Consider the following 27,091-nt stretch of genomic DNA (forward strand, 5'->3'; position numbering starts at 1 on the left):
CGCACCTAATACGAAAGGGATACATCCCACATTCTCTCTGTTGTATTTCAATAGTATTGCTTTGCTTTTCAGATTAAAACAATTCTGAGAATTCTAAACAGGCAAAAAAAATAATCCAGAAAAAAAATGATAATGCTGTAAATGCCTTTAGCACTAGTGTGCTCCAGTAAGTATTTGGGGAAAAAATAAATAGATAAACAGATTTGACGTGTATTTTTTTTTTTTACCTGGAAATGACCGCGCAGATCTAGGCTACTATCATCTTGACAGACCGTTTTTGTGTTTCAACTTCGAATCCGACCTACCAGCCACTTGTGCAGCGGATCCCGGAAATCAATCATTTGAAATCAAATATTCTAATTCCATTAGTCTACCAGACAAAATCAAACCTCATTACATGTGGCGAGAATGCTTTCACGTCAGCTGGCAGATGACTGTAAAATAACATTTCACACGTGTAATGGCTTTAAGTGCAACGTAATTGGATACGTGGAATAGTAACCACCAGGTGGTGTCGAAGAAGATCTCAAATTCAAATTGGACAGCTAAGGCTTCTTGAATGGGATACTAGTATTATGAACATCGGCACAGTAACGAGGGACAACAAAGTGAAGATTAAAGACGGATTTCACTGTCGTGAGAGGACCGTTATCAGTGGTTGCAATAAATTCGCACTTAAAATTGTTTTTCTCTGAGAGAAGTTACATTTTTAGGTTAGAGAAGTACTCGGAAGACGTGATTCGCTGGAGATACGGACAAAGGAAAGCTGTAATTGTGCAGTTGACTTCAAAGGACAAAACTACAACACTTGAAAACACTACTGCAACAAACTAAAGAAATCTACGTGGATTAGTTCTGGTGTTAGATATGTAACGCAACGTGAAACTTGCTGTGACATATGAGACGATTTGTAGCCTACATATCCACTCGGAGACAAAAGAGAAAATACTTGGTATAGCCTACGTAAAATATAAGACTGGGATTTTACATAGACACAACGTTTTTTCTTTAGCATGGGGTGAGTACAGCAGGCTATGTTAACCGTCATATGTTAGGTTTAATCGCTGTTTCATTATTTTGTAAAACGTATGCAGATGACGTCTGAATTTCTTTTGGAAGAAGAAAAAAAGTGAAGTTTTGCATGAGTTCAAGGTGGTGCGTAACTAAAATGTAGCCTACCTATTTGATACGGACTCTCCAACTATTCCAGTAGGCCTATGCCGTACAGGTTTTACGGTTGGATCCGTTAATCTATTAACTACACTACTATAGCCTGCATGTTTGCTTTGAGGACTTAAACGTTTTATTACTGCCTTTAAATTGCACACTGTAGTTATCTAGCCACATTAACCGACATACTATTGGGATTAGTATCAGTGGATTTGGTCTTGCTATTTTACTGCCATGACAACTTGACCTCATTTCAATGACATCCCTGATACAAATTGATTTGATTTGGTCAAATAATCACAGTCAACTGTGGAGTATCACTGTATTACACACACACACACACACACACACACACACACACACACACACACACACACACACACACCATAATGATGTGTCAACTGTTTTAATGCTTTCAGCGGATTCATACTTTTTCCACTCTACACGTAGACACTTAAGACAGAGATGGGTCACAGCGATACTGATCATTGATTCTGTCAGGACACCGGTGAACAGACGTCTCTTGGTGCCGTGTGTATACCTGTATGATCCTAGTCCGTTCAGATCCCTCCAGAAAGGATATTTTCATGTTAATAAAACAGGTCAAGATGTGCTTAAAGGCTATTGAAGATACCATCATTAGTTAAGGTAGATGTTGCTTCATTGAATTATTCCTGCAAGTAACAGAGCAGCTCTTCAGACAATAATTTGTTTCTTAAATACATTCGTGACTAGAACACATCAGTAAGTATTTAGCATCAAAACAATGTGATGAATCCCAACAGCGTACCACGAAAAGCATAATTTTGAACAAGAAAACATCATAAGGTTAATTTGCGATTGAGTTAAATTGGCCCTGAAAACAAGTTCACTCAATCCTTGATAAAGTCCCACTTGTTAAACACCTTTTCATTGTGTTGCTTTTGCCTTCTTTCCCTTTTTCTATCACAGAAGAGGATCCTTCCATGAGCACTAATAATGTATCCACTACACAAAGAAAGGTATTATAGACATGTTTTATGTTGTGCTTGCCCATTGTCCATTATCTCTTCCAGCCAAGGTGTTCTCTCATCCACCCAAATCTTTCTCCTGCCCCTAATTGTGCCCTATCAAGGTTGTGCACTTGTGCTATTATGTTAATCAACCCATTTGTAAACCTACCTTTTGTAAGTCATCCATTTACTATAATTTTCATTTGATTTAAATCAAAATATGATTTATTTTGTGGTCAAATTAGTGTCCCAATTGACTATCTGGAATTGTCTTCCGTTGACTGTTGATCTGTTTTATTGCTTTTTGATTTGATTTGCTGTTGTGGTCCCTCTGCTCTGGCTTAATAGACCTTTCTCCAAGTAACTTCATGTCTTTATTAGAGCAATTCATTTGCCAGACGCAACATAACCACTGACCTTTAATTAAGTTAAGAGTCCTGTGTAGTTGGCGTGTTTGAGCAATTTTGCAATCAAAAGACCTTTGATAATGAGTGTGAGCACAGCTCAAATCCTCATTTAATTAGTGCCATCGTCAGGTCCCCAGTGACTAGTGTCTGTCTGCTTCATCAAGACGTTTCTACAGGGTTCTCTTAATTTAATTCAACATTTGAAAATTAATTACTTTTTCCCAACATTTAGGCCCAATGGGTGCTGAAATGTAGACTTGCTGTTGAGTATCTATGAGTTAGCGTTTCTCAAATGCTATTTTGGTATTTAGTTGTGCAGTGTCATGTTGCTGAACTGAGCCCGACACTTGCGCTGTCACAGGAATGTGGATCGAGGGTCTGTCGAGTGTCAGTGGGGGGTCAAAGGAATTAAACCCTTGAAAGAGAGCTACAGTAAATGTAACTCTTTTATACATGCAAATTCCACTCTTTCATTACAAAGACTGTGCCACTCCTACCTGCTCTTGGTAGGAGTGGCAAATCGACCTAATTCAGAGAGGACCTCTGCACAACCCCATGTGGAAAACCTACATGGCATAGTAAACAAAGTGATCTCGAAATGTAGCAATTGGCAATTTTCCAGAGGACCTTTAAGCGATAATCCAAAATTGCTGCAAATGGCCTACCATTTGTAGTAGTGCCACTACAATAGATGCCTTAAAACATCAACAATGGTAATTCAGAGCTTGCAATCAGTGCCACAGTGGTGCATTTTCAAAATTTTTGGATTACAGTTTAGATTAGAGGACGATGTTACATTTTTGGGAGTGTGTTTGGTATTTTATAGAACAGTTACTAAATCCTGAATGTCGGGGACACTTACCTTAAGATGATGTGGTGAGTGAAGGTTTTGGATTGTCTTTTTGATAACAGAAAACTCATTTCTAACCACCTTTATTTATTCTCCAGACATCTGACTGTTTTTCTATCTTAGGTATAGCATAGGAGCACTCCACTTAGCAGCAAGTGCTAAATTGCAGCAGAGATGGCTGTCTCAGCATGTATTTATCTGAGCTATTTATGGCTGTGGAGCTCAAATTGGCAGTTTGAAGCTTTGCTGGACTACAAAACAAGTCATGGGTATCTTCAGGCTGGTTAGAGGGGGCAGCTGATCCGCATCGGGGGCCATTTTTCAGATCAGTGGATTTGGGAGATGAATTACAGAGGGAGCTTAAGCATGAGACGAAGAGACAAGTGAGAGGGATTATCGAGCAGTGACACAAGTGTCTGCGGCCGCCTCAACACACCCAGGGGTCACGGCAGGAGTGTGCCGCGTGGATAAACTCAAAATGTGTCAGAAAAGTGCAATCTGCTGTTCCGTCTCGGTTTAAATCGAGTGAGATTGAGTTGAGCCGTTCGTTTCTTAAAGAGGATCATAGATAATCACACTTGAATACGTTATTAATGACGTACTGCCCACTTTGGTTGTACATGTGGTGCTGTTAATAATGATTGCAATTGTGATTCCAAAGCTTTAGATTGCAATACTATTACTGACTAATGAATGAATGATTCTTAGTCTGAAGTTTGCCCCAAAACCAGGTCTAATCCCAAACTTGAGTTTGACCTTATCCATCTACCTAAAATGTCTGATTCCTACTTGCAACTTGACTTCTATACATACAAGAAACGACTACTCATCTTTATTGAATTTCTGTGAAACATTGATTTGAATCTATAGGATATAAGCCTGCATAGGGAAAGAAAGAGGTAATGAAATATAGATAAGTGTGGAAGTCAAGATGGGCCCACAGCCAACAGAGCAGCTTTACCCTGCTGTCTCTCCATCCAGTTGTCCACTGCCAGCTGTCCTACTCACCTTGCTGGCCATGAAGGCAACACAATCTCTAGTACATTACATCACAGCTTTGACTCACTTATAACAGTAGCTTGTGCAGCTGTATTAAAATGATTTGTAACTTTTACTTCCTCCCCTCTTTGAGGTGATCAGTTACCCAGCATGCTTATTTTGGGATGAGGCCGTCCTGTACAGACTCAGGCTGTAGCCTTTCAACTCTGCTTTGTTGAAACATGGATTTAGCAAAGGGCAGGAGCCGAAAAGCACAGAAGTGGTGCATCACACTAGGACCTTTTATTCCTTTTTGCATATTTAGTAGTGATGGCCTGTCTTGTTAGTGCAAACACTCTCCTAGAATGTATTTTAACTAGTGTATATATATATATAGGGCACATTTGATTCCAATAAAAACAAATCTCTGCACTGCACACAATTGCACAATTATCATTCAGTTCATGCATGGTTGGCTAATGAGCTTTATAGATGTGGTGGGGGGGAGGGGTTGCTCAAGGAGAGAATATGACCGGGCTGGAAAATAACTGATAATCTATCTGGACGGCCCTCTGCATTTAGACCCTGTGGAGAAGTGTGACCTTGTGTCTGGGCTGCAGCACAACACAATAAAGCTGTCACAGTTTGCAGTGGCAGTTTAAAGGCTGGTTGAATGTTAGGGGAATGTTGGACGACATCGAGTGAATGGTTAATTGTGGTGTACTAGCTAGCCCCCAGGGGTCTTTCATGACCGTGTGAAGTTGGCGTTGTAGGGAAGGCCAGCCGATCAGTCAAGGCCCCTTACTCGTGAACCCCCTCTCCCCCCCTCTTCCTCCACGTGGCTTCCTCCCTATCCTTGTCCTCTCCGTTCAGTTGGCACGAATACTGCTCTGAGCTCTAACCACATTGCCCCCCCCCCCCCCCCCCTCCCGCTGGACCCATCCACACACACACATTTCACTCAAGGCGCAGTCAAGAGGCTTCACAAGTGCAACAGTGCGAGATGTGGCCTCTTTACAGCTGAGTTCTTCTCCGGGCCCTGTAGACTCTCGATCAGTTCCTGTTACGGGATACCCACTGATGCTTTATAGTTCCTGCCTCTCTCACTAAGAATTTAATCTATGCTAATCTATGCACGTCATCAAGTCTCCACGTGATGTAACCTGACCGATGAATGATGAGCTTCCTAGAGGTCCAAAAAGGGCAGCTGACATTGTCCTCTCGACACAGAGACATCCAATTATGTAAGGAGATTCATTTTGAAATGAAGCAATGTTGTTCTGACATCCGTGCACATGGTGTTTCCAACAATATTGTCTTACATTTGATTACTCAGTTGTGTTGACTTTGACGCCTGGCTTCCTGTGATTTACGGGTCGTGATATTTCGTGAGAACAGACACTTGCCTTCAGATTGTATACTTTATGCTGTTTCCAAAGATGGTTAAAAAACAATGAAAGCAGTACAACCTATTACCCATCTTTGTTATTACACCATTTTAAGATCAGTATAATCTTACATTAAGTTTATATGCTTGTAGGGTTTATTATTGAGTAATCATCTTTTTCCCAGACTACAACTGGAGGATTACACTTGTGTTGCTTTTGGCTGTAGAGGATTCTCATTGGGCCCAGTGAGCTAAGAAAGAACAATCACATCACTGCTATGTAAAACAGATGGAGAATGTTCAGCCTGTATTATTTCATATAGGCATATCCCCTTGTTATTTCTGTTCTCTTGACAAAGCACACAGAGGCCTTCTGGCATGGCTCATTAATATCAATATATATCCAATTGGATAGCATTGGGGGGGGGGGGGGGGGAGTACACAGCATTTGTTAGCATTGTGTAAATTCTATTAGCGGGGTAACGTTGTGTTCACTTAATGCAGATGAGTCACCATCAGCATCTCATTTTAATTGATGGATCTGGCTCTCTTCTTCAAATAAGAAAGCAACACGCAATTAAAGAGACTGTTGCTTTAGGAAGTCTCTAACTATAATCCATTGATAGGTTCATTAGACAGATGGCTTGGCCTCATTCCATGAGAACGTCCTCGGGCTATTCAAAACAATGAAATGTTTAAAGGGACTATCTGGATTTAAAGCAGGAATTTGCATCTGAAAACAAACCATTGTATGGTAATCACACCTACAGTTGTGTATGATGGTCCTCTGTTGGTTTTAGAACCAACGGACTGATTGACGGATCAAATCCCTACATTTACATACTGTAAATGTCCTTCATTTCACCGTGCTTTTGACTGAAACAAGGCAACTGACGAGACTGCTTCACTGTTATACCTATCCCATCTCTTGTTTGTTTGTTCTGCCCTGAAGGGAACAGCCCATCTTCAGCGCCCGTGCGCACGTGTTCCAGATTGACCCGGCCACCAAGCGCAACTGGCTCCCCGCCAGCAAGCACGCCGTAACCGTCTCCTTCTTCTTCGATGCCAACCGCAGTGTCTACCGCATCATCAGCGTCGGAGGAACCAAGGTGAAAGGAACGCTCTCTCTCTCTCTCTCTCTCTCTCTCTCTCTCTCTCTCTCTCTCTCTCTCTCTCTCTCTCTCTCTCGCCCTCCTCCTCACATTTCACACAGGCCTACTCGACAGCACGGTCTCCATGGGGCCCACGCCATTAGTGGAGACTTGTGTCGGGTTGGAGGGAGGTAGTACTGTAAGTTGGTCTCTTTGATGTGGAAGGGGCACCTGCTTTCATTGCAGACAAGCTCCCCCGCTGTTTGGCTAATGAGCCTCCCAAAGAGAGACATTCATAGTCCTGTCTGATTCTTGTCCCACAAAAAAAGGTCATTTTGAGTGTTTTTTGTTGAAAAGGAGCAGCAGATTTTTTTTCTGTTGGCCTACAGAAGAACAAAATGAATCCTTTTTATGTATATCTCATTAAAGATATTACATGAAAATGTTCTCTACCTGAACTGTTCCGTTTCATCTGCATGGCTGTTATCTCCAGTCTTTTATTCCACCATCTTCTTTCATCTCAGGCCATCATTAACAGCACCGTGACCCCCAACATGACCTTCACCAAGACGTCACAGAAGTTCGGCCAGTGGGCGGACAGCCGGGCCAACACCGTGTATGGCCTGGGCTTTGCCACAGAACAGCAGCTTCAGCAGGTAAGGCAGTATCCATGGACGAACAACAATCAACTTATTTCAAGAAAATCAGTCTAAAATGTTACACACAACACTGGATGACAAGTCTAATATTATGAATGTAACGTGTATATATATATATAGTGTTGTGTGTAACATTTTAGAGAGACCAACTTACAGTACTACCTCCCTCCAACCCGACACAATATATATATGTATTTTTATATATATTTACTCTTCTGATTTTTTTTAGTTTTCAGACCAATTCAAGGAAGTGAAGGAGGCGGCTCGATTGGCCCGGGAAAAATCCCAGGAGAAGTTTGAACTGGCCAACCCTGCTCTGAACATCGCCGCCCCTCAGGTGAGAGCCGGAACTTCACCTGTTTTTGTTTTTCCTGTCACACTAAGCAGTAAAGAGCATGAAGGTTTAGCAGCACTCCACATGGAGCCATGCAGTCACACACAAAACAATTTAAGACACTTAGGTAGCATCCACCTCGACGCTCTTTCTGGGCATTCTATAATGTTCACATTTGGTTCACTCTATTAGGGATTTCATGCATAAAAATTGGGACTCAGAGCGTACAAAATGCTCATTTCAAGTTAAACTGAGGGACTGTGATATATTTTCACCTCCTGGGATTGAGAGGGAGGGAGGGGGGGTTGGGTGGATCATTTATAAAGCGAGGGTGCTTTTTTTTTTTAAGAATCTAGGCCGCTGTTGAAATGGACTGACAATAGCAGCCTTTGTTCCATCAATGTGGGGTATTTTCTTGATTGAAATGATAACATCTAAATGTCAGTTGAAGGAGGGACTGAAATTGTACGTCAGAGAAAAGTCTCCATTATTGTTGATGTTGTGTGCAGGAATATCATTCTTTGAGGGTATATTATTTCTGTAATTCGAATAGTAACGAGTGAGTGATCGGCTTATGAGCCAATTTAAAAAAGAAAACAATGTAAATGCTAACTAATTGCATTCTGAGGACCATTGTTGTTCAATTCATTGTCATTAGAGACAACCTGAATTCATCTCTAATACAGTTCATTTTGATGTCCTATTGTTGAAAAGTAATTGGAATCCATCGTTTGATAAGTGCCAGACCAATTTGGTTGTTGCAACAACATGAATGAATTGTGAGAGGAAAGAATTGAGGAAGGTGAATATTGACTAAACGAAAGGCAGAATTTTTATTTTCTGGAGTCGAGCTTGTTCCCGGAGAAGAAATTCTCCATTGTACTGTTGCGTGGCACTGCCTCCTCATTGTCCAGTTATACAATAGCTATCCTGTCCAGTATTCTGACATAACAAGCACTAGGTTTAAAGGAATACACTGATGCGAATGTTGATCTGTTCACAGGGAATTCTGTCCAGTGTGTTGCGTTTCACTGATCACATGATTAAGGCCTTGTGTTTGGAATCATGTGGAAACATGTATTTGTCTCCTGTGGCCATAGTTCACACAGCTGCAGGTCACCTAGGAAACGGTCTGCAGTGTATTTCTTTGTACAGTTGATTGAAGCCCCCACCCCTCTTGACACACACACACACACACGATCAGAACCGCAGGGGAGGGCTGAAGGGTTAGAAGCAGCATGCAGGCCGAATCCATCACAGTTTTTTTCAAGCAATCAAAACTAACAACGTGCTCATTGATTTGTTTCGAGTTTTTGGATTGTGAGAATAAACATCTAACCATTTGCTCGATTAGAATGAAACCCTGGCTTTTTTTTCAGGCAGTTTTTCTGTTTGTTTACACACCAAGCTACAGTATGCATAGACTTACACAGGCTAAACTGTGTCTCGTCGGCATGGCGAGTCCCAAACATGAATGAGCATGGCCCTTGCTTATATCAATATAAAGGCTGAATATTAATCAATAAATCAATTCAATGCCTGTTGGAGCTGGGCTTTTTTCAGCCCTCGAGCTTTAGATTTGAAGAGACCCCTGTTGAAGCGAATAGGGTATAAGTGTCTTGTGACAGTTTTATTTCAGCACTGTACTACCGCTCTTGAACGAATCACCTTACGGATGAATCAGTGCACACCTCCTCCACCCCACCAGTGCTGCCATTCTCTCACAGGGCTGGGTCCTAATGCCTGCCACCCAACAGTCTTTTCCATCTTGTTTGACACATTCAATCTATTTCTGCTCATAATTGTCTGATTTACATTTAGTCATTTAGCAGACGCTCTTATCCAGAGCGACTTACAGTAAGTACAGGGACATTCTCCCAGAGGCAAGTAGGGTGAAGTGCCTTGCCCAAGGACACAACGTCAGTTGGCATGACCGGGAATCGAACTGGCAACCTTCGTATTACTAGCCCGACTCCCTCACCGCTCAGCCACCTGACTCTCTGATCAAATGCACATAGGATAGGATACATGATTCTCTGTGATCCAGTGCCATACATGATGTCCTTAGACTCCGTTCCATATTTAATAAGATGTAGACGCAAAAGTAATGTCACAAAGAGCACGGCTCTTACAAAGGTGCATCAAATACGGACCTAGATTTGGGCCTCATCAATTAATAAAGCCGGTTAGTTCTTTGATTCAGGCCAAGGACGTACAAACAGGAACATTTCAATTTCAATGTAATTTATTTGATCAAGAGGAAAAGTGTACATTCATGAACATTTAAATGTAAATGCACCCTATTATAGCCAAAAGGCTAGTTTCCATTGGCAGCCAGAGTGGAAAAAAGGCTATACAACCTAAAAAAGGCATTAAAAGCTATGAAGCAAGAGAAACTGGTCGGACAAAGTCTCGTATTAATAAGTAAAAGCGTTGATATTCCGTGGTGCAGAGATGTAAGTTTGAAAGCTCTCCGGATATATGTAGAGAACACTTGAATATTTAATAAAGTAAAGAGTTATCTGCAACCATCAACCGTAGCAATGTGTGATCCCTCAATGCATGTCATTTATTGTTGTGTTTCGAACACCCACTAAAATTGTGCTGATGGGAACATTTTATGAGCTCTGTTTTTATGTGTTCCACTCTCTTCTCCCACCATGAATTCCCCCTGCTCCTGATGCATCATGGGATAGCTCCCCTCCCAGCTTTCTCAGGTGAGTTCTATGTCTGTGACACCCCTCTTGACACAGCAAGCACGCCACATCCTGTACTCCAAAAGAGCCATCCTCAACATTCCAAGATGGTCTCCATTGTGAATTTTTGATTGGACAGGGGAGATCCAATTGTAATCAACAATGCATTACAGTACGGTAGACTGAGACTATTTAGTTTTCCATTTCACAGACAGTACAGCTGTACCTGTCCCCATATAGCCTTGCACACATCAGATAACTAATTATGAACAGAGCAGGGCGATAATAAGGTGATATGAGAGTTGTAGTACATGTATAAACCATGTGTAAGATAGAGAAGCCCATTTCAATATAGTAATATATCGAAGGCCATACATATCGCTATTCTGCTGAGTGATATCACCCTTATATTTACATTCTCTCCGCTTGGAATACATTAATAAAAATGAGTGGCAAATGTGTAATTCCACCACATATTACTTAAACATGAATCAGAATATGAATAATTAAATGTAGATCTCTGTTCCCTTGCTTGAAGGACTTTGGTGTGGAGTCCTCTAAGCTTTGATTCCCTGGTTCTTTCCCCTTTGGACTTAGCTCTTCTTCTTTTTAATAATGCCATATAGTTCTACTGTAGATTATTATTATTTCCCCCCCCCCCCCCGATATTGGCTGTAAGGTTTGAGGGAGAGAGCATCGGGGCCAAACAAGTAGAACAACTTCCTTGGGGGGGGAATACACAGAGCCGAGTCGGAGAAGGGAATTAATAATGGAAGCTTTTTTGAGTGCAGCGGTGTAATGGTTCAGCGATGCACTTTGAGTTTGTCAGGCTCAAGTTTGGTTTTCTATCTGGCCACAGAGGACTAGGAAGAGGGGAAAAAACACTGTTCACCAACCCGTTTACACTACAGCTGTGATAGGTTTTCAGGAAGCAGGATCTGAAGTGAAGGTTCTCCTTAGTCTCAGTGTTAACATGTAAACATGCTCTAGCCAAGCTGCTGCTGTGCAATTAAGCCATGGCTATCTTGCTGAATTGGGCCAGCACTAAAAAGAGGCTTCAAAAAAGCCTGTTAGATACAGTCGAACAAAGGAGCCGGTTTGTTGTCACAAAGCACAGGTTTAATATTGTCACATTTAACCCCTTTTGTAACAAACTATGAAACCTGCAAAAGACCAACTGTGCTTCAGTCGTGCACTCGGCATTTGAATAAACAGCTTACTGCGGCACACTGGCAAGCAAATAAAGGGCAACATTTGTAACTTAGCCAGTTTGCCTTTGAATTTAAATCACTCCAAAGTGAAGACGCCATATGCTGCTCCATGCACCACAAAGTAATGGTTGCCGACTGCTCCCCACTCATGCTTAGATGCTCAACTTTGAACCTGTGCAACGGATATGGAGGCTGAGAAGAGACACAATAGCTTTGGGCTCATGGAGTTCTGTCCCAGACTGGCTTATTTGTTTTGATGAGCTGTCTGGCTGATATGAATGACTGTCAGCATTTTGAATAAACGAATAGGCTTAAAAAACCGGTCTTTGTCAGATGAATCCATAAAACATCAATTCGGAAAATGTTCCCATGTCACATTGGAGCAAGAGATATATTTTACAGGAAGAAGTGATGTTAGAGTTATCGTACTCGCTAAATACCCATTGGAAAATTGAATCGGTTGTGCATTTCTCAGGCAGTCAGGGGAGTTGGGGAGACAAACAGAACAGTCAGCGTCTCTCTCTCCTTTTTCAAAACACAACGGATGATAAGGAGCCAAGACACACAGCCAGCACTTCATTTCAATACTCATGGTTTCCATTTCAGCTGATGGAAGTTTAGAAGCTTAATATCCCAACCCATAAGACCCAACACTGAGTCCTCTTTAACTTCACTCAGGGTCCAGGCTTTGAGGAACACTTAGGAAAATGTCGATGTTGAAACGTGGCGATTGGAGAGATGTCCCGTTTCCATGCTGCGGTTCTGACGTCCCTGTGTGGTCCTCCAGGCTCTCTCCGAGGACCGCCACTCCCCCCCGCTGCTGACGGTGAACGGCCCTGGGGAGCTCCTGCGCAGCAAGAGCGCTGACATGGAGATGACGTCGGAGAAGGAGCACATCAAGAAGATGCTGTCAGAAGGGTATAGTGGGGAACGTGGGGCCCACTCATCCATATTGAGCGGGTGGTGGGTGGGTGGGGGCGGTGGGTGGGGGCGGTGGGGTGGGGGGTTGAATGTGTATATACTGTAGTTATAAATTATATGCTGTATTTTGGATCCAAAGAGTTAGTTGATCTACTGCTATTGTGTAATTGAGGAATGGACGCCAGGATGTGAATTGACAACCGAAACGGCGTCTGTTTAATGATAAAGCACCATATATATATATATATATACATAGCCACTTCAATATTTTGAAAACAATAACTCTGTGGATGGAAAAGGTCTCCCTCTTAAGTCTCCCAAAACCTAGCGGACATCACACATGATTAGTCTCTTCTTAATATTGTACTATTTAACTACAGTCGCAGTTACACATGACAGTATGAGACATTTAGGTTGCCTAGTCACAGGAGCAGTAGAATTGTGTTGCATGACAGTCTGAATAAGTACTTTGTTTCCCATCCTCTAATTTCTAGGGCAGTGCCCGTTTCAGCGTGCAGCACAAAGAGAAACTCACTGGCTTGAGGGTGAACAAAAGCCTAAACGTGTGCACAAAGTCAAATTATGTACCGTCTTTTAACATAAGAATCAGATATAGGGAGGCCTAAGTGAATGGAACATCACGTTCACACAGAGCTCACTTTAGTTTTCCCTCCCTGGGCTGATGAGACGGAGAAACTGTCTCACCTAATTCAACCCAGCGCCATATTAGATGACATAGTGCATAGCGGTAGAAGAAACAGATTAGTTCTATAAGAGCAAGCCCCTATACCAGTCACGCAGGCTTAGGCGCTCCACAATTGAACCTGCATGTATGAAGCTGATTCTTTGCGGCTGTTCTCCCATAGAGACTTGCAAGGAGGTGTGGAATGTGTTAACACTTTGGATGCCACTGCCAAGTAGACCCACACAAACACATCTATGTAGACAGTGACATGTCCCCTCAGCCTAACAAGTGTCTGACTAACGATGTGTTTGACAGGAATTGCCTACGTGCTAATCTTACCAGTTCGCACATTCATAATAAATGTAGCAGCTAAGAAAAAAGCACCACGCAAATATTACATAATACAAACAGTACAGAATCAATACTATTCAACAAGCCAAAGGTCTGCATCTTGTATGGGTTGCAAGTGTACTAGCCATCTCAAGCCATGTCCCAAGGCCCTAGTTTTTCTCTTGTTGTGGAGGCAGTGTGCGTGGGAGTTTTAACCCACAGACAGTTGGCTACTGACAGTGTACCACTGTGAGTCATATGAGCATTGGTTAACATCATGGTAATTAATGAGAATAACACACAAACATTCTCACACCAGTCTGGGCATACAAATACTTCTCTTACTCCCAATTTTCTTCTCTTAAAATGTCTATTTTATTGCTTAGGTTTAGTTGTTTGACATGCTGTTGCTATGGAGATGTAGTTGACCTGCACATAGATGTTGTTGGTAAAAAAAAAACGATGGCTGCTGTTTTTTTAAATGGGAAACCGTTCCTCCATTTCTCCTTAGGTCTATATGTGAGATCAACCTTGAGGCCGAGTTGTTCACCCTGCAAGACAGCAATGCTAAGCTAGTGGCGGCGCTGCATGAGGCTAACAGTGGTGCGGAACAGTGGAAGAAACAGCTGGCTGAGTACCAGGAAGAGACGGAGAGACTCCGAGATCAGGTGAGACGGAGATCCAGAGAGCGTTTTCTAAACGACATGACACCTCCTCCACACAGGGTGTTGCCACCCTGTGTTGTCAGGAGTGGGATTTGAACCGAAAGAAAAGAACATTTTGTATTATTTAGTTTAAATGACATTGAGTGACATCGCTTGATTTAAACAACGGTTTGGCAGAGGTTGTGGGCCAGAATACATCTGAAAATCTTTGTATGGGGATCAACCTGACATTCTTAATCACAACTTTGAGAAGCTCAGTGGTGGCATGAGTCATATATATTATCAAAGTTTGAACACTTCATTCAACTAGTAAGTGGAGTTCATTCAGAATGGCATGTTTAATTCTGTTGTCGATGTTTATTCCATCTTGAGAGCATAACTGTCTGACTTGCCTCAACAGTCTGCCCGTGAAACAGCTTCACACATAACTTCTATCTTTAATTCAAAAAGTCAGAAATGTGCCCTCGGTCAAGATTAACAAGTTTTATCTACGAGGCAGCCAGAAATACCACATATCTGCGCTGAAACGATTGTCAACAGAACCGTCCTATTTTTTGCTCGGAGGGAGAACACCCATCTTGGTCCAGACGGAGGTTATCCCTTGACTGCAACAAAGTCAACCAGGTGGATGGAAGTGGAGCAGGCCTCCAGGGCCTGGCACGGCGGTATAGCGAGGCGATTTGAGAACAGGACACCTTTCTCCCCCCCTCCACACTCCCTGCCCCACTTAGGAAGAGAATGACAAATCACTCGAGAAACTGCGGGTGATTTCTAAATGAGAACTCCTTTCCCTCTCCAGTCTCGCATTGTATTGTGTGCCCTTTACTCTTGATCTATTATGGGATGTCTGTGACGCTGCAGCGGGGCTCCTGTCCCTGGCCCTCCCTCTCACTCCTTGCCTTGATACTTGAGTACGAGGAAATTGCGCATGCACCGAAACTCCAGACGGTGCAGAACGAAGGGGAGATGGAACACATGATTTTGTGAACCCATCTGTTGTTTTCTTACCTTCCCAAATGCTAGCATAAGGCTTGCAAACCTTTCCAGCTCGGTTCATCCAGATATTCTGCTGCAATACCCAGCTGTCTGACTTGAACTTCTACTTGTATTCGGTTTGTGTGTCATCCCAATCAGCTGAATATGGGCGTAAACATTTAAAAAGAGCTCCATTTCCATATGTTTGAGGAGGGAAAGGGTTTCATAGCCTTGTCTGTGCACTTACAACATGTTCACTGTGGATTGGACCAAACATTCTGCTAGTGGTTGCTAGGGAGTCAGGTGGCTGAGCGGTGAGGGAATCGGGCTAGTAATCCGAAGGTTGCCAGTTCAATTCCCGGTCATGCCAACTGTCGTTGTGTCCTTGGGCAAGGCACTTCACCCTACTTGCCTCGGGGGAATGTCCCTGGACTCACTGTAAGTGGCTCTGGATAAGAGCGTCTGCTAAATGACTAAATGTAAATGTAATGTAAATGCTAGAGTTGGATCCCTAGAGGGCAGATGTCTCATATGGATTTGATGAGATGGTGCTTGCTCCTTTGGCAGTGTGTTCCCCCCCTACAGCATCTTACTCCTGCATGGATGGCACGGCATTAAAGAGGCTCTTTGACATTCCACTCGAAAACGTGCAAAGAGATGCAGATTGAGTGATGCAAATGTTGGCTGTCAGCGCATGTCATTTTGTTTCGTTTGACCCGTTGGACTTTTCTGGTTGAAGGGGAAACATCGTTGGGGATAAGATTGGAGAGAATGTAATGGTTAAAAAAATATATATATATCACGTGTTCTGACTTGGATGATGTGTTCTCATTTAGGAGAGCTGTCACTCATTACATTAGCATGTGACACTGCAATCCATAAGTTTGTCCCATTTTGTATGCTGAAAGCATGGAAATGGGTCAAATGAAGAGAAACCCACACCTTTAATGTCCCTTCCCTCTGACAATAAAATAAAGGTATCCATGGTGATATAGTCTGGAACATTGAGATCTTTTGAACATTTGGCATTAAAGATTTCCTGACCTCTTGGGATGAGCAACATAGCGAATCGCGAATGAAAATTAATTAGTTGTCATTGTTGCAGGGCGTGGGGTATTCTCCTGTTCACTGCTGTACTCAGGTGGGTGTTTGTGTTTGTGTGCTTCCAGGTGGCAGAGCTGGAGGTGCAGAGCGGGCAGCTGGGGCCCAGTGATGGAGGCACCAGGGATGAACTCACTCAGTCCCTGGAGGAACTGGAGGCCCTTCTTAAAGCTAAAGATGAAGTGAGCACACCGTTTAAGGGGGACTTTAAAATAAATTGTTGAAAGAATTGTTGAACCAAACTGTTCATTGAAGACCACCACCACCACACACACAACCATCTCTGCATAATTTAAAATCCTTTTTCACCTTCCTAACGGAACGCCCTTCAGATTATGTTTTGCATACTGTGCAGACTTTTGGCAATGTAGGTCAGAGGAAATTGCTTTGATTAAAGGTGTATTAGTTTGATTGATAGAATCTTGGTTTCATAGAACAACTGTCACTCAACCTTTCGATCAATTTGACAAGGAGAAAATATTAACATAAATATTGGCAAACTTGTTTTATTTGTATCAAGTTGTTATGTAGTGAGCTTGTGTTACATAGGTACTACAATGAAAACAAACTGCATCCATCCCTTGATGGGGGGGGGGGGGGGCACATGTATAAATCATTTATTTTGCATATGTCAACCAATGAGTAGGAAGAGAAGTATGAATGCATTATTGAAGAAGGTTTCACCCATATATGCTCTCTTTTAGGAAATTCACAATCTACAGAGCAAGAAACTGGATGTCCATAAGTTGGAGACAGAGAGAGAGGAGGCTGTTCAGAGACTTCAGGTGCTTGGACGGGTGGTATAGTGGAAGGCCTTAGGGGGGACAACACATGATGGCAAAAATACGAGTCACAATGAATAATACATCAGAACCAAATACATTATAGATATCCTTGTTAGTTTTGTTTTTTCCTTTTTTATTCCCTGTGACTCAATGAAAGAAATGGCATATGTAAACAGCCATTTCTCTAAATGATCTGCTCCCCTAATGTCACTTGTGGATCTTCTCCCGGGCTCTAGGAGATCGAGATGCGGAATGCAGAACTGGAGCAGCAAGTTCACAGCGCGGAGCAGACCCTGGCCTCCTCTGCGGAAGAGAGGGAGCAGGCAGAGGGCGAGCTACGCCGGGTCATCGACGTCCTTGACGTGAAGATCTACGACCTGAATGACCTGCGACAGACTCTGGCCAAGCTCATTGACAAATAACCACCATAGTATAAAAAGTCTGAATATATTGCCTTCCCTGCCTTCATCTGTACTTATCTTTAAAAAAAGGCATGAAAGGTGAAAGTAGCATGGATAATATCTATCAGGAGCTAGCAATGACTCATCTCTGTTCATGTGCTCAGTGCAGGTGAAGAAAGAAAAGGAAGTTGCTTAAGGCTATTGAGATGCACCCAGTGGAAGAAGTTTCGACTGACAAGGAAGCTTGCTCTGAATGTTGTTAGCTCAAGCACACCTCAGGTGTGGCACCTTGCAATCACCTACTCCCACTGTACAGGTGACTAAAAGGACATGTTCACACATGGTTTCATAGGGCAGTGGTTCTCAACCCTGGTCCTCAAGTACCCCCTGTCCTGCATGTTTTAGATGTTTCCCTGCTCCAACACACCTGATTCAAATGAAGGGGTTGTTATCTAGTTATGCAGAAGCCTGCTAACGACCATTCATTTGAATCAGGTGTGTTGGAACAGGGAAACATCTAAAACATGCAGGACAAGGGGTACTTGAGGACCAGGGTTGAGAACCACTGTCATAAGGAATACATAAGGTATTTTCTATTCATATGAGGACTCTAAATAAGTATTGCCACCATGTATGTAGAAGTTCATTTGGTTACCTTATATTTGGGTCTTACACTTGTCAGTATTATCAAATTATTGTGTCAAACACTATGTATTATTACACTAACAGTTGCCATAATAATAACACCGTGATTTCTTAGGTTTTGCTTCAAAATGCAGACATTTTTGATCACCACGGATACATAATTTTAAAACTGCATGAGCTCAGCAAAGCAATTTGCCAAGGAAAATAAGTTATGTGTATTGCCTAGTGTACTATATTATGAGTTATGAGTAACACAAGTAGTTAGAAACCAGGTACTTATGACTTGTTTCAATACCAGCCTGTTCAACCAGACCAACAGCTCAGCTCGGGTCCTCTAGGCTACAGTAATTCAATGATAATGTTTGAACTCTTACAAACAAGCACAATCTACATGCAACTTATCTCCACTTGATCTAGGCCTTCCGTTTATTGTAGGTACAAATAAAGTGCAATCATTCTAGAATAAGCTATACTAATCATAGTATTGGTCCTGGAAAAGCACAAATCCCTAGGTCGAAGCTAGCGTGTCACCAAAGGCCCTTGTTTCTTTTTGGTGATCTATTAAATATGGATTGGCCTGTCAGTGGATTACTTCCACACCATCTAAAGGTGGGATGTTTTGTTGATCAACCCTTTTCTTAAATTGTGTGCTCATTTTCAGTATGCATTGTGTCTTTATGATCAGCGGTCTTCAACCTTGATCCTCTAAGCCGACTGTCCTTTATGTTAGATTTTTCCCTGCTCCAACACACCTGATTCAAATGAATGAGTCATTATCAAGCTTTGCAGAAGCCTAATAACGACCCATTCATTTGAATCAGGTGTGTTGGAGCATGGAGATTTGAAGCATACAGGACAGTCGGCTCCAAGGACCAGGGTTGAAGAACTAAGAACCTTAAATAAGGGATGAGATCTCCATGTTCAACATTGATACTGTAGTCACATCACAAAATGCAGTACCAAAGATGTATTTTTCTGTTACCATGCACCTGGAAAAATCACATGTATTAAAACTGGCTTCAGGGTAGTCATTTGTTTTAATTTGCTATTTTCATAAATCGCAACCTTTGGGTAGGTATTTTTACACAGCCCAGTAGTACTGATATACCTCAAAACACTTCAATACATCCAAGTCATGATGATTAAAGCCAGTGCATATTTTCACTCCCTTGATTTAACCAATCTTGGAAACGAAAGTTGTCTTACTGAAACAACCAGTGTAGTAAAAGATAATTCAACCTTGAAAACATTTGTACTTGTTTTTGAATATTAAAATGGAATCATGTTCATCTCACATCTTGTCTTGTGGTCACTTGGTATGGCTTAGGTAAAAATGTTTTCTTAACTAGCACTACATAATTGGGACACTACACATTGCGCCAGCTCATCTTCACTGGAGACTGGATCTTTCCATTGAGTGTGTCACTTTGCCTAACATTTACAGTTGATCATGTATCCCATTGATGCTCGCATCCAACCAAACTAGTTACATTAAAATGGTTTCCTTTAACTGTTCCTCTGTATAGTCCTGATATATACCTCCACCCCTACATAAACACAATGACAAACAAGGTGATGTCTTTTTACCATTTATTTAACAGATCAGAACAGTTCTGTATCAAGCCCACAGAAGGCAACAACACAGTCTACTTGAGCTTCTTCTTGGGGCGCAGGTTGTTGGTGTGTCCACACTTCTTCTTGCGGCAGTTGACAGCGCGAGGATGGAGACGGGCGTAGCACCTGCAACATGAATCAGCCCACACTTAGATTACTCTTGTAAAAGCGGCATTAGCCACAATCACTAGTTTTCTAGTCTAATTGCCAAATCAACAAATTGCTTAACTATTAGAACTAGCACTGAAGGTCTAGGGAAAGAAGTCTGATTTGATAGTGCCAGTGTCTTGAATCCCACACCTCATTGACACTTTGCCATCTTGACACCAGTTATGGGAGTTTAAACCTAACACATGTACATCTAGGTGCTGATCTAATAGAAAATGGAATCACAGAAAGAGATGAGACATACTTGCGGCAGATCATCTTGTCACAGTTGTACTTTTGGGCCAGCTGTCTAAGAGAAGGCTCAATGATGCCTCCACGAAGACGCAGCACGAGATGCAGGGTGGACTCTGAAGACAGAAAACAATATAGTCATTCATCTTTTCTATTATGCCGTTACGTTGAAGGACTTATGAACGTTATTGACAAGACGCCCTTACCTTTCTGGATGTTGTAGTCCGACAGAGTGCGTCCATCTTCAAGCTGCTTGCCAGCGAAAATCAAACGTTGCTGATCGGGAGGAATACCTGTGGAGAAACATTAATTAATCTTTCCGGTTAACCCAAACCAAATGATTAGTCCAGTTTCCTACAAGTAAATAATCGTTGATAGTATGAAATGCAATGCCTGGCTATTAAAAATAAGATGACGTACCTTCCTTGTCCTGGATCTTGGCTTTGACATTTTCGATAGTATCGCTGGGCTCGACCTCAAGGGTGATGGTCTTCCCCGTCAACGTCTTCACGAAAATCTGCATCTTTGCAGGCTGTGGAGAGAAACTTCCTATTAGTTTACGGTCTAGTCGACGAACACAGCGGTAAACTGACCACACGCTGGCTAGCCATCTTCGCACGCTAATAAGACTATGCGTGTGGTGTCGTTAGGTTAAACTACCTATTACTTGTACAACCTGTGCTATCCAACTAATCACAAATATAAAAATTTCTTTCTGCGGGGCATGGTTAGCACACATCCGTTTAGCTAAGTTAGCAGCTAGCAAATGTGTTTTATCACAAGGCCTCTGCCACATGCTCGCTTGAGCAGATTACATTTTAACATTTTATGGGACTTTTCTGGTTTCAAACGTTCAAACAAAATTATTTAGAAGAAACTCCCACAGTAGCGTGATGACATTAGAATGTCAAAGAGACATTTTTAAATAGTCTTCTAAAGAGTTTTAGTAAAGACGTTGTGGACAAACTATGTACCCACCCGGCCGATAGCTGTGCCTCAACGAAAAGAGGTTGCGCGAGGCGGAAGGGAAACTACATCACATCCTCTTCTATTGTGACCTCCGTGAACTTTACTGCCACCTGCTGTTGAGAAACTGAAAATGTGTTTATACATGTTCATTTTGATGAACTCATTTGGCACCTCCTTGTTACTTGGTGTTTTGAAACACATGGATGTCTTTTTACTTTTTATGGAAATGCGTTGGATATGTCAATTCGTCATGATTAATATGACGATTGGAACTCGTTAATAAACCTTGAGCATTCGCTTTATATGCAGCAAAATGTTGGTTGTCCCCACCACATCTCACTCCAAGTTTTTTTGAAAAGTTGGCAGCCCTGATCAAGTCTAAAATGTACTATTTTTTTCAGGGATCATAGTACAATTTAGATAGCTGCATGATTGCCATATGTTTACTAAGTCATTACTCTGTTGTCATTGCTGGTCAACAACATGCAACATGAGATAATGTGCGTTATATATTGTAAGGTTATCCACGGAAATAGTAAATTATGCATGCTGGACACTTGACACACAGAAGGAAGCCCACTCCAACTATTCAGGCTTCGCATACCATGGAATGGGTAAATAACTTTCATTGCCTTCCTAGCAAATTTAGCTGGCTAGTAACTTCTTTCTTCATGACCACATACAATTAAACTTGCATGGATAATATCAAAATACTTTTACTTAGTCTTAAAATTGTCTATGTCTGTCTAACTTCTGTTATGTGAAAGTCAATTTGGGGATGATATTGATTTATCAGGGGCTATAATAGAATATTGACTTTCTTTTCAAACAGAGGATTATGACGTCATTGTTATTCACAGTCCATCAATGTTTCCATGGTGTGGCACAACAGTGCATTCTTTTTCCAAGGAGATGGATGAACATGACAGGAGAGTAACATTTGTGTAAGCTAAGACAGCCAAGATCTATGCGGTGTTATTCTTAAAAGTGCTATTCAATGTCTACTGCTGTAAGTTCCCTGATCCAGGCTCCCCTGACGGGTAAGGACTTCCACAAGTCCTCACACATTCCCTTTAAAGACTATGGCAACTATGGACCACACCCAACATTCAAGACAACCGTTCAGGAGGACTTCCATTCCTTTGCCACACTTCCCAAGAGATGTGCAATACCGCGTCCCCCCCCAGCCCAGGTTGAACACAAGGACTTGGCACAGATCAGGGAGTATGTAACCGAGGCAGTCGCTTCCTATCCACACTACCCTCGGAGAGCTCTGAGTCGCACCCCTGCTTGGGAGAAGCTCTGCACCAACTTTAAGATGCACTCGGACCCCAAGCAAGTGAATTACCTGACCACCCAGGCAGATGGCTTCAAGCCCCAGTTGTCAACGACCCTCATGAGAATTACTCGGCCAGTCATGACCATGACAAAGACCCAACTCAAGGAGAAGCTTCCGGACACCACGCATAAAGCCACCTTTCCCCCACACAATGTTTCAGCCATTGTCAAAGCCCCAGTTAAACATCTAGGTCAGTGACGTTGTTTTACCTTTAAACAAATTCTGGAAATGAAGCTTATGATTGATTGTACTGATCCCTGTGTGAATGGGGTGTACTCACATGTTTGCTAGTATGACAAATTCACAGTCAAATGTATTTCCCTGAAAAAGTTTTAAAAGTTTGCTTATAACAGGTTCACTCAAGCAAATCATTACAATCCCCACTGTAGAACAGTAGCTCTGATCTTAATGTTTAACCTAAAGTATGAATCCTCCAGGTGGCCGGCCTTTCTGTGAATTTAGGTTATCATCTGTGAAAAAAACTAGTAAAAAAAAAGACATAAAAATACTGAACATTTCAATGTCCTTGTAATCTAGGGGGAGAGCCCACTATCAAAGGAGATCTGAGTGTTCAACATTTTAACACTCATCACAATGAGGAATTCCAAGGAAAGTGGTGTAATCCACCTCAACCTGTAGAGAAGGTACATGCAAACAAACGTAAAATGTATATTTAGAGAATAATTTACACAATTCAGCGTGGTTCCCATTTCTGAAAAATTCATATGTATTTTACGAACCTTGTTTAAAAATGTAATTGGTCTTCTGTGGCCTAAGTCTAATATAAGACCATGTCAGGACTAATATAAGACGATGATGGAATGTTAGGAAGCTTTGTTTGGCAACTGAAGAAGTCTGCCTTCTCTTCCGCAGCCCATTTCTTCCTCAGTTGCCATGGGAGATCCAAAAAAGACATTTATGAGAGAAACGACTCACGACGAGTCCTTCAAACACCCTGGTGTTCCTAGGTTTGTCACTTCTGCTCCTTTAAATGCCAGGATACACATCCTCGAAACAGGAAAACATATTAGAAAAGAACTGGCCATCTTTATATGTCACATTAGCATACTAGTTCTGCTTTCAAGCAAACATATTCTCATCTCTTAAAAAAAAGAAAAAAGAATTGAAGCTATGTTGACCCCAAGCCTGCTGTTGATGATTTTTTTAATTGTTCGTATTAGCCCAGTGAGCATAACAAAACGTCTTCAAATCAATCTTGGGGATTACTCTGAGAACACATGGACATCTACAATGTCGGATGCATTTCAAAGTGCAAAGTCAGGTATTCAAACTCAATGTTACACATGCATAACATAAAGACACACGGTTACTGTCACCTCCTGGTTTTACCTGTTCCTGATGAGAAGTTACTAATTATTCAAACAATCAAATAATACTCAAAGCATACTGTTTATTGTTTATTTTCAGAGCTATGGTGAGAGGTAAAGGGTAGTTTAACAATGTTGAACCTAGCCAATTGAGACAGCTGAGCTCACAGATAAAATACTACTGCATTGTATTCAAACCCAGTGTGTGCCCGTTTCCCTGCCTGGCTAACCGTCCAATTGGCCTGTTTCCCAGACCTCTTTTGCTTGATGCAGGGGAACAAGAACCAGAGCTCTTTTCCCAGGGGAGACACTGATGTGGGACGGAATCGTGAGAGTATGACGGCCACCACTAATGGCTTCTTTTTCACTGAGGTAAAATGTAGTTCTGTGTATTTACCAATTTCCTGAACTGTTAGATATCAGTGGTTTTCTGGTCTAATAGAAACTTGTAACTCGTAAAGATGTGGGTATTCATTATTTGATTTATCTTTCAGGTAAATGATTAAGACTATACTACAGCAACGCAGTGACATAGTTTGAACCAGTTTCAAGCAATAACAGAAAACTTACTTTGTAATTTTTCAGGGCATTTTTTTTAACTAAATGAGCAGTTTGTAAGGTTTTTTTCGAACCTTCATAAGCTTGAGTTTTAATTCCCAAATCCCACAGCACAACCATAGAGAACGAATACCCCATGTCAGTGGGGCCAACTTGAGGACCAAAAGCAACATAGAACTGGGAAGACCCAGTCTGGGACGCCTGTTCTACACCACAACGACCCATGATCACTACCCCAGAAGGGGCCTTAACCGGGTCAGACCACACACACACCCTTCTGGCCAAGTGCTGGCTCGCCATGGTGAGGCACCCTGCTTTGTTTCGATATCTTCAGAAATCCATACTTAAGGAATTATTTGATACTGTATGTTGGGCTGTATGTTGTTCCATGTCAAAGAGATATTTTCCTTTCATGACTGGATGTAATTTCTTTTCATTAACTTATCAACCATAATATTAATTATTGCTTTGCAATTGGTTCAGTTTTAGTATAATGTAAAAATACATAGATATAATAGTTTCCTTGCCACTATGTTCCCCAGAGCCTGGGCCAGCCTTGACAACCGTTCAGAGGGACTTCCTCCCACAAAACGGCAGGAGACAGGAGCTTGACCCAAGACAACTTCAGCAGGTATGTGGCCTAACACCTTATTTACACACAGCCCGCAAAAATATGCAAAAGTAGGAACCAAGCGTAAGATTTACCACCTGCTAATTTGTCGGCCTTTATAGGACTTGAAATGAGCATTAGAGGGCATTATTACAAATGCCCAACATCATAAAGCCTGTCTTTATTCACAAGCTTTAATAAAGATGTTACACTGTATTGTGTAACAGAGGAGACTGTACCCTCCCCACTTGTCATAGTACACAGTCACTCTTAAAGACTCAGGTTCTCTGATGGTCACAACAAGACTGCAGTCATGTTTTTGTGGGGTTTTGTGACGTAAACGTTCTTATCACTGCCCAGTGTAGAGCTAATGCACCAGCAAGACTGCTTGGACATAGGTTATTACTCTCATCTAAACGCAATTACTATAAATGATTTCTGTTACATAGGGCATGGATGAGTAACTATAATTTTTATTGCTGAATTGTTTTAAACTGAATTGTTAAGATAATTATTCATTTAGAGTTGATCTATCAACTTTCTGTCCCCTCTCTCTTTCTCTGTCTCTCTCAGATCAAAGAGAGCCACATCATTGCACCCTACAATCAACAACACTTCAGTACGACCCATAAAGAGGAGTTTGGGCCCAAATCTCGCTCCAAAACTTGCCTAGACAACCATCCAAGACACAGCTCTTTGTAATGATTTGTCAGAACTACCTTAGTATTATTTGGATGAAGATTTTATCATAGAGTAGAAAGGCAAAAAAACAATACATAAATCCTATAATCCATGCAGTGTTTTGTTTGTTTTCTATGGGTACTTTTGAGCATTTTAAAATACTTAAGTTGCATTTTACTTGCTCAATACATGGCATGTTGTGATGCTCTTTATTTGTGCCTGGAAGTAACTGGATGTATTTCAAGTATTTATAAATACATTGAACCCATATGAATTGACTTGATTCTGTGCTTTACAAGTTTTTATAAAGGCTGTGAAAGGCTTTATATTTTTTATAGAAAAATGTTCTGTGTTTGTAGTATAAACTAGATAAATTGGGTTCGAGTCTGTTTAGTCATTACAAGTTTAGATTTAGGATGTTGACTTCAGTGTGGTTAATAATAAGCTGTGCTAAAAAGATAATCTCGAAATAACAACATAACCTTGAACTTGTGTGGCAAACTTCTTTTACTGTGGAAATCGGGAGCTAGAAAGCAGACACAAACAACATGAGGTCACCAACCTGGATGTTCCAATGTTCTGTGATTGTGAGGTGAAATGTGCGCTCGTCCAAATTCAGGAATTCCTCAGTTAGTTTAATCAGTAGGCTAATTAACCATTTATTTACATCAGTACTTTATTTTTAACTACACAAATATGGATTATGTCACATCGATATGCTCAACATTTGGAATGTTATCCATTTGACTATAATTTTCGAATTCATTCGATGCACATTGCATGCTTCAGAAAAATAAAGGTTTAATAAATTGACTTGCAATGTGTTCCATAATTTCCAAAAGGGGGCCCATAGTTTAAGTTTAAGAATATTTGGAAAGATATGAGGAAGAACTCGAAAGACATATACGGAGACACGGTGGATAGTTAAGAAAGCCTGTCGAGCGGACCATAGAATATGACAAGTCAAATTGGGTGGTCGTTTGCATAAGTGGGCGGTGTGATTGGCATATACTTCGTTCTTATTGGTGTAAAATGTAAACCACTTTTACACTGGGCGTTGAAACCGTGTAACAATATAAAGCAACTGAATTGTAGCGAAATAGTGGTGATACAGTAGCGAAGATACCCTACTAAAAGAACATTTTAAGACGTAACGGAGTGACGTTGTGGTGAGTTTGAAAGCTATTGTCTGCTTTCAGTCAATTCGTATTACATTTCATTTACAAACTTTAGATCATGTTTTAATCAGTGATACTGTTACTTTTCCTGGACCCTTGGTTAGGGTTTAAATAACGGAACATTTCTTCCAG

General features: G+C 41.5%; 2 protein-coding genes across 5 annotated transcripts; one reads left to right on the forward strand and one right to left on the reverse strand.

Moving 5' to 3' along the window:
• Window positions 1–588: 588 nt before the first annotated feature.
• LOC136935901 (homer protein homolog 3-like) lies at window positions 589–19,569 on the forward strand. 4 transcript variants are annotated; one of them, XM_067229584.1, is made up of 11 exons: window positions 589–1,018; window positions 2,122–2,171; window positions 6,737–6,893; window positions 7,400–7,531; window positions 7,764–7,871; window positions 10,565–10,585; window positions 12,563–12,693; window positions 14,223–14,379; window positions 16,521–16,634; window positions 17,157–17,237; window positions 17,474–19,569. In XM_067229584.1, the coding sequence occupies exons 2-11, from the start codon at window positions 2,149–2,151 to the stop codon at window positions 17,657–17,659; spliced, it is 1,110 nt and encodes a 369-aa protein (XP_067085685.1). In that variant the 5' UTR covers window positions 589–1,018; window positions 2,122–2,148; the 3' UTR covers window positions 17,660–19,569. The 4 variants fall into 4 exon arrangements, with proteins under 4 accessions (XP_067085685.1, XP_067085686.1, XP_067085683.1 ...); XM_067229585.1 differs by lacking the exon at window positions 2,122–2,171; XM_067229582.1 differs by lacking the exons at window positions 589–1,018; window positions 2,122–2,171 and adding an exon at window positions 5,565–5,641.
• A 290-nt stretch (window positions 19,570–19,859) lies between these two features.
• Window positions 19,860–21,338, reverse strand: uba52 (ubiquitin A-52 residue ribosomal protein fusion product 1). Its single transcript, XM_067229586.1, has 5 exons — window positions 21,275–21,338; window positions 20,717–20,828; window positions 20,503–20,589; window positions 20,310–20,412; window positions 19,860–20,023 (listed from the first exon to the last, which is right to left on the reverse strand). Exons 2-5 carry the CDS (start codon window positions 20,817–20,819, stop codon window positions 19,930–19,932), a joined length of 387 nt encoding a protein of 128 aa, XP_067085687.1. The 5' UTR covers window positions 20,820–20,828; window positions 21,275–21,338; the 3' UTR covers window positions 19,860–19,929.
• Between the last annotated feature and the right edge of the window lie 5,753 nt (window positions 21,339–27,091).

Source organism: Osmerus mordax, chromosome 26 (genome assembly GCF_038355195.1).
Source record: "Osmerus mordax isolate fOsmMor3 chromosome 26, fOsmMor3.pri, whole genome shotgun sequence".
Taxonomy (NCBI): domain Eukaryota; kingdom Metazoa; phylum Chordata; class Actinopteri; order Osmeriformes; family Osmeridae; genus Osmerus; species Osmerus mordax.

What these genes read in the sequence shown, in the direction of transcription:
- LOC136935901 (XM_067229582.1), top strand. Translation starts at nt 5,568, where the DNA reads ATGAATGATGAGCTTCCTAGAGGTCCAAAAAGGGCAGCTGACATTGTC. An exon ending in CAGAACAGCAGCTTCAGCAG is followed by an intron (nt 7,532 to 7,763) that starts GTAAGGCAGTAT and finishes GATTTTTTTTAG; the next exon opens with TTTTCAGACCAATTCAAGGA. An exon ending in AAGAAGATGCTGTCAGAAGG is followed by an intron (nt 12,694 to 14,222) that starts GTATAGTGGGGA and finishes ATTTCTCCTTAG; the next exon opens with GTCTATATGTGAGATCAACC.
- uba52 (XM_067229586.1), bottom strand. Translation starts at nt 20,819, where the DNA reads ATGCAGATTTTCGTGAAGACGTTGACGGGGAAGACCATCACCCTTGAG. An exon ending in GGACTACAACATCCAGAAAG is followed by an intron (nt 20,413 to 20,502) that starts GTAAGGGCGTCT and finishes TTCTGTCTTCAG; the next exon opens with AGTCCACCCTGCATCTCGTG. An exon ending in GACAAGATGATCTGCCGCAA is followed by an intron (nt 20,024 to 20,309) that starts GTATGTCTCATC and finishes TTCATGTTGCAG; the next exon opens with GTGCTACGCCCGTCTCCATC.